Source organism: Platichthys flesus, chromosome 23 (genome assembly GCF_949316205.1).
Source record: "Platichthys flesus chromosome 23, fPlaFle2.1, whole genome shotgun sequence".
In the NCBI taxonomy this organism is placed as follows: domain Eukaryota; kingdom Metazoa; phylum Chordata; class Actinopteri; order Pleuronectiformes; family Pleuronectidae; genus Platichthys; species Platichthys flesus.
Genome location: NC_084967.1, coordinates 10,474,423 through 10,492,238, shown reverse-complemented (window position 1 = coordinate 10,492,238; position 17,816 = coordinate 10,474,423). Strand labels below are relative to the sequence as shown.

Below are 17,816 nucleotides of genomic sequence, written 5' to 3'. Positions count from 1 at the left end.
GACACAGTGATCACAATGAGGCGGCTTTATCTCCACAGGAAGTCGTTCGCTTGGAAACAGTCAAAAACAGGGTTACACTTAAAGAAAGAAGTGTCTGTCAGATATAAACAGACACAGACTGTGTGTCTACATGTGTCTTGTGTGATAAGGGCCTGGTGGTTAGAGAAGAGGCAGCCTCTACTCTTACACTCAGTCTATTTGCAGCCTGTCTTCAGACGGCACGGTCAGAAATATCCTGTGAATCACACGGAACAATGTCTGACGACTTTTAGAAAATAAATACATTTAATCATCCATTTACAATAATGCACAAAATCAGCTTATAACATAATCTGGAATTTCTGTCGCCACTCAGATGCCATGGAAGTGAGTGCAATTTTGTTTACGGTGCTTACTTTAGTAGAAAAGAGATGAAGTGTGATAATTGCCAAGAATAATAGGACAATATTCCTAAGGGTCATATACTGTGACTGATATACAAAGTGCTTCTCAGCCTTGAAAACAAGAAAGGAAAACATGAAATTAGTTCACGCAAGACACAATTGATAATCCAGAGAACACTGAGGTAACGGGATTGGACAAGTGTCTTGACCAGCGGGTACTGGTTGTAGTGGGATGGCAACAGAAAGGTCAGAGGTCATCTCAAAGCTTCCACATCCAAAATCAAAACGCTTTGTATAATGAATGAGACTAATCCTCTGAACTCATCACAATGACATTATGCACTACATAAGACGATACACCTCACATAATGCAACAAGTGTTTTTCCAGGCCTGTCACACATGCATGCGTATATGCTCTCTTGAGGGCAGGGCTACTTGGTGTTTGCTTAATGCCAAACCTCAAAGTACCTCTCTCACGCTGGTATTTTTAGCAAAGCCGGGGCCGATCAAAACATCATATAACATGAAGCTGGTTTCACCGTCTGAGTATCGACAATCTGCCGTGAAACATGGATCCCTGCACGACAGAGATAGTAGGACTGTGGGAGATGAACGAAAAATCTTGTTGTCCTGATGACTCAAAGCGACGAAACAACAAAGCCTTGGTTGTGACGCAGAAAATCCACAAATGTGATCTTCAATACAATTTACAGTCAGGTAGTCAGTGGAAAAGGTCTTAATACGTTTAGAGACGTCAGAAGAAAGAAGCCCTGAGGGGCAGACAGAAGTGTGGAATCTTCTCCCGGAAGGATTTATTCAGTCATGACTCAGCAGTTCACATCACTGATGTGCCTCTGCCCAGACAAGCTCCTAAACCACTTTCACACAATGAACTCAAGATGCTGCACATTTCAAAACACATAATTGACGACTTAACGTCCTTAAAATGTAATCAACCATAATGAAGATGAATTTCCAAACCACAACAAAGAGACTCAGCTCGAAAATATTGCAGTGTTTAGTCAAAACCGTTAATTAACTTCTTTTGAGTCATATTTGATTCCAGTGAAAGCTTATATGTCGTCTCCACCTGCCTGGTGCCGGCCGAAGACCGAAGTGATGGATGAAACACAGATACATGGAGACAGAGGCTGCAGAGGAAAATAACAGGCCGAGTCAGAGAGGAGGCAGACGGGGCCGTAACGACAGAGAGACAGGTTTGTGAGGACACAGAGAGACGGGCAGACAGAGTGTAAGCTGAGAGCAACAAGGGGGGAGGCAGTGCAGAAGTCCAGCAGAGGATCTGATATCTGATACTATGGAACAAGAAGACACACAACACCAGTCAGCCGCTGCTAAATGAACCAGAGTCCATTTCTGAAACACTGGAGGATCAATAAAGAGTCGGAACCAATGGTTTTGTAATGGAAAATGGAAAATAAACAAATGCTTCAGTTATGATTTCCTCAGTGTGACACAGAGCTAGAAACAATACAACCCACCATTAATACATAATCAATTATTGCAGATACATTAAATGCAAATTTCACGATGTAAAAGATCCATTTCAGGTCATTAAGATAAAAAGACCAATTCATAAAAAAAATGCTTTAACTGCAACACATCTGGTAAAGAATCAATAAAAAAATATTTTTCAGAAATTCAATGTAAGCCATTTTAACCTTTACATTATGTTCCTTGCTTTAACTTTTTGTCTACTTTTTACTTTTGAGTACTATCGTAAGTTTATCATTCAGCACAACTAAAAACTGTGAGGATACACTCACAGTTTGCCAATTCAAAGTTTAAACACTATGAAAGTAGTAAATCAGGACATACTTAAATAATAAATAATCAAAGCAGATGTGTCTGAGGAGTTACTCATCTCTAGATATGTCTTACGTTCATGCATCCGCACATCCTTATAGGTTTAAACACACGACAACAAGACTCACTGATTTTAACGGCCAAAAAATGCTGCGTTAATTCAGAATTAACAAACTGCACTATCCAGTGTGAACCAAGACTGTCTACTCAAACAGTTGATATCCCAAAGACTAGATGTAATGCGAATCAAATACATTCAGCTTTTGAATCTGATATAACCCTTTTATATTTTTAAAAGGTTAGATTCTTTTTTTTTCATAGAGCTGCAACAAAGGCAAAACGAAAAGAGCATATTCAAGAAAATGAGCAGCATCTTACCTTTTTCTGGTACCACACCACAGCATCTTTTACTTTGGAAGCCATTTACATTTCCCTTCTCCCGGTCTAGGGCATCTTAGACTGAGAACAGAAAACACACAGCGAGAGGGAGAGGGAGAGCCAGAGAGAGAGAGAGAGGAGGGAGGGAGAGAGAGAGCAGTGTCAGTGACTGAGTAATGAGGCGGGAGCGAGGAGGACTTACGCCTATATACCTGGTAGGCAGGTGTGTCCTGACGACTCACAAAACGAGAAACAAACAGGAAGAAACACTAACACACACATTTATTATGATGTGAGTGTAGGCGTTCACTCAGTCTTTCCTTAAACATAACACACCCCCTCACTCCTAAAAAAAACAGACTTTACTTCTCTGATTGGTGGAGTTCGAGCTGGATGTTCCCACTGATTCATCACGCGACTCACACAGACATAACAGTGTCCAGTCATTGGTGACAACATAAAACTAATAAAACCTCCTTAGTGTCGCTCCTGAAAGACTCACGGCTGTGTCTAAAACGAGTGCAGCAGTATTAAAACGTGTGAGAGCATGTGCAGACTATTGATGTGAGGTGTATCGGATGATTGATGACTCACTTTATAACCTGGATACTTGTGCTGGGAAATGATCATTAGCAAACGGCTTAAGAGAAACACTGATTAAAAAAGTTTGTGTGTAAATGAAGACGTGTGATAAATGAAAGATGTGTCAAGATCTAATAAATCAACTTATATCTGTAACCAGGTGCTGCAGGACTCCCTTTGCTTGCAAGCTGAACTTAGTAAAAACATATCACATCATTAGTTCAGGCCTGTTTATACCAACATTGCTATGATTCAACTAGAATAGAACTCAGTAAACTGCATACCTCGCCAAGACCCAACAGTGTGCACCAAACTGCACCCGCTCATTGATATCAGGTCACTAAACTTGCCTGTATTTTCATCAAGATCCATGAGCTACTACACAGATACCCACCAAAACTTAAAGAGTCTCTTCTTGACCCATGTCCCATTATTACACCAAGTTTAGGAAATCTGTTTAGTTGTTCTTTCACAATCCTTCTGACAACAAACAAGTGGAAAGGTGTTAAAACATAAAGTCGAGGGAATAAGAGCTCTCTTCTAAATAGATACAAACTCTCATTTGTTCATTCAACTAGTCATGTCTTCTCTATTGTAAACCTCCATCTACCCTAGAGGGTTAACATGCAATGATCACTTTTATTTGATATTCACGTTACAGAGAGACACCATGCAACCATGTCTGTATCAACAGAGTGCATGAAGTCTGTAGTGTGTCAGTGTTACAGTCGGTGTGTCGTTACAGTGGGTCGTCTTCGAAACAGGATCTTCTGGGGATGGAGGTGATGTGAGCCTGTCCCTTGTGGTTGAGTGTCACTGTTGCTGTTACTGGACACTGAGAATTACTAAAGGGCGATATTTTGTCCTTGACCAGGCAACAGAGACAGATTTTGTTCATTCTATTGAGTTATTTAAAACACGATTTGACATTAGAAGTAGAAACGTGAGTTGGTTCAGGTTGAAGAGGAAGAGGAGGAGAAGTGGTTAATAAGTTGTTAAGGCGGGAAAGAGAGTGGCTAACCACAGAGTCTCCATATTTTAGTCTTGTGCTGCCTCTGCTTCTTTTCCTTCCTCCTCTGTCTCTTAGCGTCTCTTTCCTATTTCTCCATTATGTGAGCTCAGTGCTTTCCTGCTTGTGTGCAGAAGGGATGAATTGGGAGCAGGTGGACAGAGTAATGGAGGACAGTGGCTGCAGGCCAGATTGACTCAGAGGGCAGCATCCATTCAGCTCCAGGAAAAATGACTCATAAGAAATTCCAAATAAACATACGTTTTCCTTTTTTTGGGAGCATTTTAAAAGAACTATTTTCCCTTCAGCTTTTCATAAATTCAAATTTGTTCTGCTTTCACTTTCCACTCAAGTTGTTATGTCATTGACTTCGAAAAAGCATGTGGCAGAGCAAAGACATGCTCCTTTGCATGTGAAGGTCTGTTTACACTGGCACTTAATCTGACATTTCCAGTTAGGAACATAACTTGTTGTAAATACTTTTCTATAAATCAGTCAGAAGAGCCCTCAGTGTTATTATGTGACTTTTCATAGGTAAAGATATGCAAAGTGGTGCCACATCCATGTGACCTGAAAAAGCATTTGTGAGAACGTGTCGAAGTCCGATAATTTGAAGTTCAAAACAGGAAGAAGACTCATGTTTTTAATCTACCCTTGCAGGACGCACAGTAGTCTGCTAGTAGTATAAACAAACACACAAATGCCCAAACTATAACACCTCTACAACTGATAGAGTTGCATGCAGCATTTACATTTACTATCGATTCTGCACCATATGATTTCCAGATAAATGTTGGTTTGCCGTTTGTGCGTGCGTGTGTGTCTGCACTTTTGCATCGGAGGGCAAGAGACATTTTTAGAAACAGGAAGAAAGTCTTTTGCTCGCCGTCATCTAAAATTACAACCGTGACTCCTCCCCTCCATCTTCCACTGCTGAACCACACCATTCTTCACAATTACCTCACTGTGCACTTTCTTGTTGCTGATATCTATAATCATGCAAAGAAAACACGCTATGGAGAGAAGGAGGGAGAAAAAGAGAGAGAGTGGGAGACTTTGCTGGTTAGTTATTTTTATGTGTGGTGGTTAAAAAAGTAAATGGGTTTACAGTGCAAATAAAAAGGCTTCATACTAAAACTTAAGTGATAGAGGGGGTGGAAGAAAGGAATAATGGAGAGATCAAGATAGAGGAGAGGGGCTGTATGTTAAGAGCAAACACTGGAGGGTGAAAAGGTAAAAATACTATTCTGTTATCATAAACACTGAGACAAGTTCATTTCTCATTCACACAGAGACCGGCCTGTCTTGCACATTGTTTTCACAGCTCAAACAGAGACATAAACTTGGCTTGGATTTAAAATTTTAATTTCACAGGAATGATGCTTGCACTCTAATGTACTCATGAGGGAAACAGCTTGTATCCCAAGAATATAAAACTCAAATTAAGTCTAAACAAGCTTATTTTTCTAGTTTACAGAGAAACAGATATTCCTATTGTATCTATAAACACTTTCTAGTTTGATTCACCTTAAAGTATCAATAGCTAAGAAGGGCGCTAGGACAACGCGTCGTCCTGCCAAAGCTAACGCCCCATCCTGCCCTGTCAAAGAAATTAGAACAAATTCCTGGATCCACCCGTTCATATGGAGCCGCTCCAAAACTTTAATGGGGTCATGCCACACCCCAAAGTGTCACGGAAATCAGTGAAGTAATTCTTATGTTATCCTAACCTGTTTGGCGAACATAGCTGAAACAAGACATTTATCAATGTTCTAATACAGATCCGGAATTTTATCCAGATTTTGCTTAAATGTCTTATTCAAGAAAATTATTTTGATAATAAATTGTTTACTCTATAAAAACTGAAATTTAGTCACATTGCCAAAGGTAGCCTTTCCAAATTGCTGGGTGAAAAATTAAAAAACCCATCGACATTAAAATTAAGACTTTATTATACACACTCAGAAACGTATTATCTAAATACGTCTCTAATCCATGAATTATACTCAGAAAATCGCCCCATCTCTCACAATGTTAAAGAACGTAAGAAATTTCCAAAGACATATCATTACTATTCACAATATTCAATCATATTAAGATTACTACACTTGTCTTGTGTTTGTCTTCTGGGTTGATCTGTAGCTGTCATAATTACTATGTGACGTTTTTTTATGACGGAGCGTAAAATAAACATTCGGCCTGAGAAGTTTCTTTTCACAGCAGCAGCAGTTCTTCAAAAGGCAACTTAGAGTTAAACTATCCACAGAAGCATTTCTACAATTTATGACATCCGGTAACTGAAGTACACAAAGACAATGGTCTGTTGTCCCACTGCTCTCGAGCAACGCCTGCTAAACACCCTGCTCTGAACAAATGACAGATACACTGCAGAACAACAACACAATGGTAAGCACGACCAGACGTTCATCCAGACAGACAAACCCCAGAGAGAGTCACTCCATCATTAGTGGAGTCGCACCACAGACAGTAGCGTCTTTCTGGTTTTAACTCTCGAGACTTTCACAAATCCAGCCTCTATTCATAGACTGTGATAAGAGAGCCGGGCAGGTACTCCCTGTTCAAAGCCTCAAAATCCCTCCATCAATCCTCAGTGAGGCCAACTGTGATTCACACACATTATCAGACACAAACACAGACGCATATTATTGCCTAATACGACCACACACACACACACGCATGATTAACTGTAAACTGCTGGGTTATTATTTATAATGGAAAAAATAACAAGTCAGAGGCAGGGAGTTGTTTTCCAACACAAAACCACACACTCGCAGTGTTCCCAAAATACACTGAGGTTTGCTGGAGGGTATTTAGGGAACGTAGCCCAGACAAAGCACACACACACTATACTTATAGATTCTCCAAATGAAGCAGAATTCATCGACATCTCATTTGTATCTCCAACTGTAGTAGCAGCAACAACAACAAATATTATTTCACTAAATGTACCCATTACAAAGCTTGCAAAGAATTTAACCACACACACACACACACACACACACACACACACACACACACACACACACACACACACACACACACACACACACACACACACACACACACACACACACACACACACACACACACACACACACACACACACACACACACACACACACACACACACACACACACACACACACACACACACACACACACACACACACACACACACACACTGCAGCTCGAATGTTTGCCAAGTCCCTCTGACCAATGAGCTGACCCATTTACAGAGAAAGAGAGAGAGCGGTCAAGTAAGACAGCATGTATTATGTAGGCCACAGTTTATATGAGGACCCTTTTTGTGATTGTGAGTGAATGTGTGTGTGGGTGTGTGTATGAGAGCAAGTGGGTGTGGTGCGTGTACATCCTTGTGGGTCTTCTTTGTGCATGCAGGAAATATTTGAGCGCAATAGCCATTTATCTGTTGCGGCAACTGTATGCATGTTAATGTGGATGAAGGTCAGTGGCTGAACAAATTAAGTTGTGTAGTGTGTGTGTGTGTGTGTGTGTGTGTGTGTTAGTGTAGTATAGTAAGAAAAGAAAGATCTTTCAAATGAAACTACACAACTAAGATTTGTTTTTAAGAGAAATTCTGAATTATTTCTTAATAATGTAAACACAATGTTTATAAAAGGGCTGGTTCTTGTTGTTTGGCCTACAGAGCTCACTTCCAGTCATTTATTAAATCTGGATATGTGGAAGGAAATCAGAAACTATTCGCGTTCAACCTCAATACTTTTTGGCCCCGATAAAACATATGGAAAAATCAATCACAGTAAGTGTACCAGCAGTCCAAAAGTAGTGGTGCAAAGATGAATGATTAATGATATTGGTAACTGGAGTCTGGTACATCTATACACTTACCACAGATACAACTTGCCACCCCAGCTTGACAATTTCCCTGGAGAAACTCTTTAAAAACATTTTGACAAATGATTAAAGGCCACACGTCATAGGTCTGATAAAGGACTGGGGAGGACTCAGATTAAGAATAAGGCGATTCACTGTATGTTGTCTGTCTGATCAAATATTCTCAAACCACAACAATACAGATGACTTTGTGTCCCTAGCATCTACTTACAGTACCACTCAAGGTTCAATTGTACTTTAATCAAATGTATTTTCCAAACAAAAGGCTGGATGTCCTCTGTTATTGGTGAAAGGTCATGAACGAGAAGTAGAAACACATTTAAGTCAGTCAGGACAGCACTTGGGAAATGTGAAATGCAAATGAACACGTTCTCTGGTTCCTTCATCCACTGCAGCAGCAGCAGAGGTTCTATACACTGGATAAACTTTGAAATGAGTCACGTTAGATTTGAGACCGTAACGGGGAGGAGGATTCATCTGGTGTTCATATGTGGGCTGTGAAATGTTCCACTATCTGCTATGAGCCGCAATAAGTGGGTGACCTTCAGTGCTGCCACAACCAAAACTACCACAGACACAACGAAACAGATAAGGGGAAAATTATCTTGTAGACACAAAATCTTGCGCATTCATGCACAACACAAAGAAACCAGCTGTTAAGTTTGGGCTTCAAAAGCAGAGAGTGGCTGTGAGACAAGTTTAAATGGGAAATGAGCATGAAGCAATGCTGCAGAGTTGGTTACTAAGTTGGCTTGGGATGGAGCAATAACAAATACTTTTTAATCTGTATCAAAAGAACAATATCAGAGTTTTTCTATGCGTTTTGTTTCAAATTCAAACAACGACAGTGTAACGTCTCTCTGGGATGTCAGATGAAAACATGAGCACAGGAGGAGACCTTCTTTCTGCGTCTGGTAACTCGTGATGTGTAACCCAAGCTGTTCCCTCTCTCTCTGGCTGCTCTATATTTCATGATGGGTGCAGGTTACCTCTCTGAGCCGGGCCGAGGGGGCACGTGAGTGTGTTTTACTAAGTGTGTGCGTGTGCATGCCTAGAGGAAATATGGCGCCGTGCAATCAGCGATGGAGGGTCGAAGGTGTCAGGGGGATTCTGAGAGTGCGCGCGCGTGTGTGTGTGTGTGTAAATTGGGATGGGGGGACGTGCAGCTCATGTTTTCCATCGTGTATTCCCGTCACAATCTCGAGTGACACCAAACAAACCTATACTTGACCTAATCAGGGCTCCATCGTTTAGCAACACACAAACACATACACACCCGCACACACATTAAAGTGCATTAGTTAATATGCTATTTAAGGAGTAATGCACTTCGCCGAGAAACTGAAAATACTGTACGAAACACAAACAGACGAAGGTAAGAGGAGAAGAAGGTGAGTGGAAGATGAAGACAATAGGTTCCATGCTGCTGTGAAGTTCAAATGTAAAAATGCTCTCTCAATAATATTTTTTAAAACTGAAACTAGAGAGAAAAAAATCTCTATAATTATGTCTTACATTTGAGTTTCTGTAAAAATATACAAATTAAAACAGAATTCAATATGTTTTGTGTTTAAGTTATATAAATTAGGAACATTATATAAACTGACACTGACTGAAAACTAACAAACTGTGAATTGGTACTGAAACCACCAAACACAGATGAACTGAAACAAACCTGATGCTGCAGACTGGCATGGTCACACACACACACAACACAACACACACACATGCACTAAAAAAGGCCTGCATTTAACTTGTGTGCTTGTCTCAGAGGGGAAGTGAAGTTATTCTCTACATTTTCCTGTCTTCTGTCTGTCTCTTCCAGACACGATGAACTCAGCACTTAACAGCACACATGAAGTGTTGCTGTCTGAGCAGGGTGTGTGTGTGTGTGTGTGTGTGTGTGTGTGCACACAGCTGACACCCTCTCAGCAACAGAACAAGGAGGTATGTTGTGTGTTGCACAAGCAAAAACAGCCAAAGAGGAGTATGGTTTGGAACAAGTAAGCATACAGTGAAATCAAACACACACACACACACACACACTCAGGACTCACCTCTGGTTGGGCTGTGTAGCAGACCGATGTTTCTTCCTCACGGCCAAATTAGGGCAGGAACTGGACGTTTGTGAAACAGAGAGAGAGAGAGAGAGAAATAATCACATTTGAGATTCTAACCAACAGCAGCGTGTGCGTGTGTGCATGTTTCAGGTTAACTAGTTTACCTGGTTGACTGGTATTTCTGGTGCAGACGTATGAGCAACATTTAATTGCCTAGTCGTCTAATTGCACACGTCCCTAATCCTGGACACTGGGTAACTGGAGGCTGCCAGGTGAAATATAAAAGTTTCTCCAAACATTCAGTCACACATTCACCAGTTGCCTCTGAGACACAGAATGAATTCACAGGAACCGTAATGAATTGCATGCGGCAGAACGGGATTCGAATGGTTAACCTTCTTTGTGCAGCTCAGACAACCAACCATCATCTTCCTTTTCAGAATAATTATCACAAACTTGATGTGTTGATCATCATCACTGCTAATGAATCTGTAACACAATGTGACGATGACCGTCTCCTCGGTGTGTTACACTTGGAAGTTATTATATTGCTCAGTGTTAAGTGTTGCAGCACATGGCTCATGTGTTGGGAACAGTAACGGTTTATAGAGAAACCCAGTCAGAAATACTTTAAACGTTAAAGGCTGAACAGCTCAACCATGAAGGTCCGTCTAGTGAAAGTCTAAAGTCTTGTGAGAGGAAAGGGGCCAAGCTGTTCATCAAACCACAACCACAATTGCAACACAGCGAGTCCAGACGGTTTGTGGAAGACGCTGTTCTTTGTTTCCACTGAATCCAAAAATCCCCTCGACCGAAGCCACAGTAACAGAGACGCTTCCCTCAGAGAGAATTAAAACATCAAATAAGCATCATGGTGGGTTTTCACTGCGCCTCAAAAAATATGCACCGAGCTGAGAGCAGAGAGGACAAGAGTTCAAGTGCAGTGGAGCTTTTGATTTTGGGAATCATTAGGCTGCTGGCTTTTTTGTGTCACTGGATCTATAAACACCTGAGTGGGTGTGTCGCTGCATCTGCACTTGCAGTGCAACTGGAAAAATGTTTGGGCTGTGCTCACAGCAGACAGTAGGAGATATTACGCATGTTCAAGAGTGGCCATGACAGTGAGCCACGTGGATGATGATATACTGTGAGGACTCTGCTACCGAAGCAGCCATCGTTACCCAGCCATGAAACCGAGGTAATGTGTTCACGCCTTTGTGTGTGTGTGTGTGTGTGTGTGTATGTGTGTGTGTGTGTGTGTACAAAATGACTCAACAAAAAATGAATTTCCCCAAACCCGATCTGACTTCTACTTAGGAGTGTATCTCTAGAAGTGTAACTTTAGAAGCTGATCGGCCAGAGGTCAACAGTCAAGGTTAACAACATGATCTGAAGAACACATTATTATTTTATTATTATGAATAATCATAATAATAATGAAGAACACATCATCTAAGATGTTTCAGCAAAGAATAGAGCAAGAGAGAATCCAAAGTCCGAAAATGACGCCATCCATAGTATCAAGCTGTATTCAATAGGACTATAGATACGACCTAAAGCATTTATAGATTAATCAAACTATATATTATTACAATATAAACATGCTTTGTATTCCTCAATTGAGGCATACACAAGTCATTATTTACACCTGCACTTATATTACTGAATAAAATGATTGTTTCCCTGTGACCTTTCTGCTCATGGCTGTATTTCTATGAATTATATCTCTGCCCTGCGAGCCATACAGCAGAATAAGATGATATGGCAGTAAAGTGTGTGTGATGCAACAACGTTGCAGCCGATGATGTAACAAGCTCTGCAGGCAGATTGTAGCTGCAGAACACAAAGAGCATCTTCTGAGAGCTCCTCGAATAGACAGACAGAGGAGAGGGAGAGAGAGAGAGGACTCTCGCTTGTCAAACAATAGTCTGAGTCCACACACACACGCAAGCACACGCACACACACACACACACACACACAGAGCAACTCGCTTTGTGTCAATACGGATGTATAGACTGCAGTAATGACCTCCAGCTTCTGAACGCTGCAGAACTGACACACAGCTACACTGACAGACCAGTGCTTTTAACCAAACCAATAACTAGTCACTCATTGTCTCAAAATCACACACACACCGTCAGGCAGCCTTAGTCTCAATCTCAATGTGTGTTAGCACAGTCAGTGTATATATGAATTTGCAAACAGCAATGGTAATTTTCATCTCTCATCTGTCGACAGCTAACAAACACACATTCGAGTGCTCTCTTGAAACCACAGTTTCCTGCTGTTGCCACTGAAGATCCTTGCTCAAAAGGCCCCATGTGGCATTTAATAACTGATTAATCTTTTTGATGTCATGCAGTCATGCTTGTCACCCTTTGTTTAAAATTGAGATGTAAACGTTCACGGGGACTGCAGCTGGACTGAGTACCTGCGATACCGTAGAGGAGTCACACAAAATAAAATCTAATTAAAGGTTTTGCGTCATTGTTACACAACAGGGCTAATCCTGCAGTTTGGTTCTGAGAAACAGTAAAGCACCTCTTGAAATATTAAAACACAGAAATCCACATCTAGGCTACAGTCCAAACACGGGCCAGCTGAACAGGTGCAGCAGTAGATGATACTGCTGTTTGTCAATTCTCTCGGGCTACGGATTTAAAACCGTTCCACCTCTTCAGCCTGTATGAACAGATTCTGATTTCCAAGGAACAATATTGGAAGACAGGGGAAAAAATGGGTGAATTCCGTGATATGGATTCCTACGGGATTGTGCCGGTGCAGCGAGTTGAGTTAATTTAGGGGCGAAATTGATGATTGCAGTGAAAAATCTGGATGAGCGGTGACAGTGTTAGTCAGACAGTGGAAGAGACAGACTGGCTGGATGTCAAGTCGTGTTGAATAATCACACAGCCGGCTGAACTATGAGCCTGACCGCCTGCTGAAGACTGCGACAGTTTCCCCAGCAGTGACACAGGATGGGTAGATGAGGGAATCCATTATAGGACAGAATACAATAGAGAACAAGTAAGTAGATCAAAGCCAGCGATTATGACTAGAAGAGCAAATGATAGTTTTGAGTCTAAGCGATAAGTCAATCATTAATTTGCCGTTTAATATACATTCAATCTGCAATCTTTGTTGGTTTGCTTTGTCTAATAACAAGCTGAACTTCTGATTTCAGTAACATCTGAACGAATGAAATTAAAGACCATAAGTTGTGAGTCTGGGAGTCTGAGATTGACGTTTTTCATTATTTCCAAACATTTGACAGATCAGATGGAAATGACGGGTTGACACATTAATCGATAAAGAGGGCGACGCACCAGGTGATTTATGGGTTGAGGTGGTAAAACCGCCAGAAGCTGACACAGATCTGTGAGGAGACAAGTAACCTCCCTCTCCCATCCATGCAGTGTTTATGATTTATGAGGTAACCACAGAGAAATCCATCAAGTCTCCAGGTCTGAACTAGAGTGAAATCCATGGCATTGTCTGAGTGAGACGCTACACAAGCTAGTTTCCCCTGAAGATTGTTTCACATCACAGAAAAAAACGATATAAATTCGTAGTGATTTCCAGCGACGTGGCCCCTAAAAGTGGGGCAATGGAGAATAGGGCTGTGAAATAAAACCCATCAATAATGATGGCAACATAATTGTCATCAACAACAATTTAACAAAGGTTCACTGTATATAGATGCATTTATAATGCATTGTGCAATTATGGATAATTATGTGTTATTATATTTTGCTTCGGTTTATCGCGATAATCATAGATTTAAATTTTATTATATCATCGTCGATCCCTAATGGAGTGAATGGTGCCCTGCAGCACTTGGAGAATTTGGTTGGCCCGATCTCATGTCAAACAGAGTATAAACACACAATGTAAGTGTGTATCATGTGCAGGTTTGCAGTACATGAGTTAAGTACTCCGCAGCTAAATGAACGCCACGGTGTGTTTTCACTACCCAAACAAGGACACGATCTGAGCCGCGCAGTAAATCACCCACAGGGCAGCTAATTCTGCAGCTACCCTACATGTAGCGGCAGCCCCACACAAACACACACTCATGACTTTACTGCACGCACACAACAACACACACACAAACAAACAATCACACACACATATCCCCCTCAGGCTAGCTGCTGTGATGCTACACAGTTAGCTGGATGCTACCCGGCAGCCACAAAGAGCCTACACAGCTGTCTGTACCTCCAGATCACTGCTGTCAAAACACCGAACCAAACTCTTACCTCTTCAGCTATGGCGGCTGCTCTGAGTCCTTCTTCTCTCTTCTTCTTCCTCACTCACTCACTCACGCTCACTCACTCACTCACTTCACGCAGAGGTGCGCTTGTGTCCGGACGTGCTTCAACCCGCTGCTCGTCTCTCGGTGCAGATGCTGAAGAGTCTGATCACCGACGTTTGAGGCTTTAGCTTTTTCTCCTCCGCGCTGCAAAAACACTACTCCGGCTCGCCACCGTAAACCACGGGGCGGACGCGACAACACGGTTTAAGCTAGCGAGCCTCTCTCTCGGCTAACCGGGAGGACAGGGGACCATACCGGGCTCATTTAAACTCGTAAATAAACTTGAGTTTGTTCAACGCGACATGAAAACACAGTGGTATTATTAAACAGAGCGATGAGTCGGACTTAATCACAACCAGGGGGGTAATTTGAAGAGCTTCACTCACCTCTAGTGGACGATTTGATGCACTGCAGCTATGTGCGTGTTTTATTTCAAGCTTTACGGTAAGGACCCTTCAACGGATGACGACGTGACATTGACGTGACGAGGGCCAATCGGCTTGCAGGGGGGGGGCGGGGCTGGCAGCAGCACCGGATAACGGAGCAGGAAGCTCCGCCTGTTTGTTCCCGTTACCGGAGAATGTACACGGATCATTATGTGACATCTTAACGGAAACGGTACGTGGGCACGAGAGCGAAGCGACAGCGACAGGGACATGTTCACCGCTAATCCAGAAATACACTGAAAGCTATGAAGTGAAACCGGTTAGCTCAATGCTACCAGGCTGGACAAGCTAATGATAGCTGTTGTTGTGAGGCCGGCTAACTAAAGATGAATGAAATCAATAGCTTCTAAATCAAATCCAGCTGCAGTCAGCTTTAAATTCTTATATTTCTAACAATATTCGGTTTATTATCAGCCATTCAAATGTTACTGTCTGTTCTTATGAGGGCGTTTCTTGCTAATTGACTCCACAACACATAACAATCGATTGTGTCTTTTCTGTGGATGTCCAGTTTGTGATCGTGTGTCTCCCCTGGTGTGTGTCCGCAGTCAGTGACATGTCTCTGGCTCAGAGGGTTTTGCTGACCTGGGTCTTCACCCTGGTCTTCCTCATCATGCTCGTGCTCAAACTGGATGGGAAGGTAACCCGTTGTTTGTATTCTCCTATCAGACACCAGTTAGATTTAAAGATGTCTATGATATGTGAAATGATAATGTAGTTATTTCAATCACACAATGTCTTGTGTTCTCTTCTTGTGGGTTTTAATAAATCAGTCATAATAGAAGTTAGAATACATCTCAGAAGAGTGGATTCCCCTTATGATTCCACATACTTATCAAATCAAAATGAAAGAAGTCACTGTGACTGACATCTTCTCCTATTCCTCCCCCCCCCCCAGGTGCAGTGGAACTGGTTCCTCATCTTCCTCCCTGTCTGGGTCTTCGATGGCATCCTCATCCTCATGCTCGCCATCAAGATGGCCGGCCGCTGCAAGCCTGGGTACGACCCCCGCAACGGCTCCCCGGACCTGCGGCTGCGCGCCTGGTACCTGACCGCCATGCTGCTCAAGCTGGGCTTCTGCCTGACACTGTGCGCCAAGCTGGAGAAGCTGGCCGACGTGAAGCTGACGTTTGTGTGCATTCCGCTGTGGACCATGTTACTGGGAGCGTTGGTGGAGCTGGGGCTGAATATCTTTCCTGAGAGGAGAGAGGCCTGAGGAGAGGGGGGGGGAATTACACCAACGCGAGACTTCTGTACAAAATGTGTTTGTATGACCATTACTTTGTGAAAGTGGAGACTTTCGCCATGGCCCAATTGTCTCCACAGAGGACTGAGACTCAAGAAGGAATCCGATCATCACCAGGTACATTGGATCTTATGAATAATAGACTGTAAAAATAGAAGAACTCTGTGAAGTGTTCAGTGAAGGTTGAAGCAGAGCTGGCACTCTGCTGCCTATGACCGCATGTGAATCACAGTATAGTCATTTAAAGGAAACAAAACAAATAGTCTAGCTCTCAGTTTAGAGCAATACCTCTGCCAAGACCCAGATTTTGCACCGAATCCATCCTGTTCAAAAGACGTAGTTTTACACACACAGAATAATCAGTACCATGGTTTTTTTTATTCAAGATCCATAAATTATACTCAGAGTAATTGGTGAAAACGTTTACAAAAACATTATTCCAGGATTAGCCATAAACATTAATGGGTTCTTTCTAGTATCCTGTCCCATCCTTCCATGTTTGGTGAAAGTCATTTGCATAATATTGTTGACAAACAAATGGCCAAAAGACAAAGGTGAAAACATAAACTTTTTGGCGGAGGTAAAAATCCAACAAAGCTCAAAATGTTTTATTTCTTTACGAATAATGCAAAAAAAAGCCAATGCAGGAATCGAATGAGTTTGTATATAACTACTGTGAAGCCAACACTGGAAAAAACCTAACTTTTCTTATGCTATTGATTCTTTTTTTTACTGTACATAAACTAGCGCTGCTGCTGATGCTGGGGAGGGAAGTGAACAAACAGTATTTGATGAATTTTGACTTAATTTTTCTGTATTTAAACATTTGCTCTTGGTACCAGATTGTGGAGTATTCATTTTGAAACGTGTGCTTCAGATATTGTTTGGCTGTATTTACACACAGGCACTTTGTGTTTTTCATTCCAGAGCTGCGGAGGGTAGTTGGCCAAATGGTATTTTACAAGTCATAGATTAACTTTTTAAGTGTTCACGGTTTTGTTTGGCTTTTTATCTACAGGCTGCCCTCTCTGTCTTGTACAATTTGTATTTGTTGCCATTTGAATCATTGTGTACCAAGAAAATCATTAAGCTGGTCCAAGATAGATATTTTCTTTCTTAATCTATCCCAAATGACTTGTTGGTGAAGAAATGAAGACATTCTCTTACCGTATATTACATTTAAAGTATTGGTGTCAAACTACAACCAAGCTGTACAGATTATTTTCTACCAGCCGTTTTAAACTGTGTTGAGTTGATCATTGATCCAACGTCACGGTACAGCCGACACCGTGTACGACTGAGAGGTGTTTTCTTTTGAGCCATGTGATTGTTCCGCGAGTATTTCAAAAACATTCTTCACATTATTTTGCACTAAGTTGACCAGAAAATAAATGTATGTTTCTATGTGGCATGCATGTCTTATAAAAAAATGATTTATATCAAACTGTGGCGTTTTTCATTATGGTATTTTAACAATAATTCTGGTAGCATGGGGCTACTTTCATTCCCATCGGTCATCCTGGTGAGCGGACACAATCTCCTGTCCAGAGTTTGGTGTATTTGTTCCAGCAGCAGCTCTCCTGGTTCCACAGTCCAGCCTTACTCTTGAACTTTCTGAACCTGATGCTATTTTAGGGCAAAAAAGTTGCATAGTGACCTCGAGTGCTGATA

General features: G+C 41.7%; 2 protein-coding genes across 6 annotated transcripts in view; one reads left to right on the top strand and one right to left on the bottom strand.

Moving 5' to 3' along the window:
• The window catches only part of LOC133948653 (protein PHTF2-like), a 32,952-nt gene extending 18,300 nt beyond the window's left edge, over positions 1 to 14,652 (bottom strand). For all 4 annotated transcript variants that reach the window (XM_062382554.1, XM_062382555.1, XM_062382557.1 and 1 more), the window contains exons 1-3: positions 14,398 to 14,652; positions 10,135 to 10,194; positions 2,590 to 2,670 (exon numbers count right to left, since the gene is read on the bottom strand). In XM_062382554.1, the coding sequence (XP_062238538.1) occupies positions 2,590 to 2,634 (45 nt within the window). In that variant the 5' untranslated portion in view covers positions 2,635 to 2,670; positions 10,135 to 10,194; positions 14,398 to 14,652. The remainder of the gene's footprint in view (positions 1 to 2,589; positions 2,671 to 10,134; positions 10,195 to 14,397) is intronic.
• Positions 14,653 to 14,852: 200 nt separating this feature from the next.
• On the top strand, positions 14,853 to 17,589 carry LOC133948654 (transmembrane protein 60-like). 2 transcript variants are annotated; one of them, XM_062382559.1, is made up of 3 exons: positions 14,853 to 15,071; positions 15,411 to 15,539; positions 15,798 to 17,589. In XM_062382559.1, the coding sequence occupies exons 2-3, from the start codon at positions 15,456 to 15,458 to the stop codon at positions 16,113 to 16,115; spliced, it is 402 nt and encodes a 133-aa protein (XP_062238543.1). In that variant the 5' UTR covers positions 14,853 to 15,071; positions 15,411 to 15,455; the 3' UTR covers positions 16,116 to 17,589. The 2 variants fall into 2 exon arrangements, with proteins under 2 accessions (XP_062238543.1, XP_062238542.1); XM_062382558.1 differs by having other exon boundaries at positions 14,894 to 15,071; positions 15,448 to 15,539.
• The last annotated feature ends 227 nt before the right edge of the window (positions 17,590 to 17,816 follow it).

Coding starts and splice junctions, on each gene's coding strand:
- LOC133948654 (XM_062382559.1), top strand. CDS start 15,456: ATGTCTCTGGCTCAGAGGGTTTTGCTGACCTGGGTCTTCACCCTGGTC. Junction 15,540..15,797: donor TGCTCAAACTGGATGGGAAG/GTAACCCGTTGT, acceptor CCCCCCCCCCAG/GTGCAGTGGAACTGGTTCCT.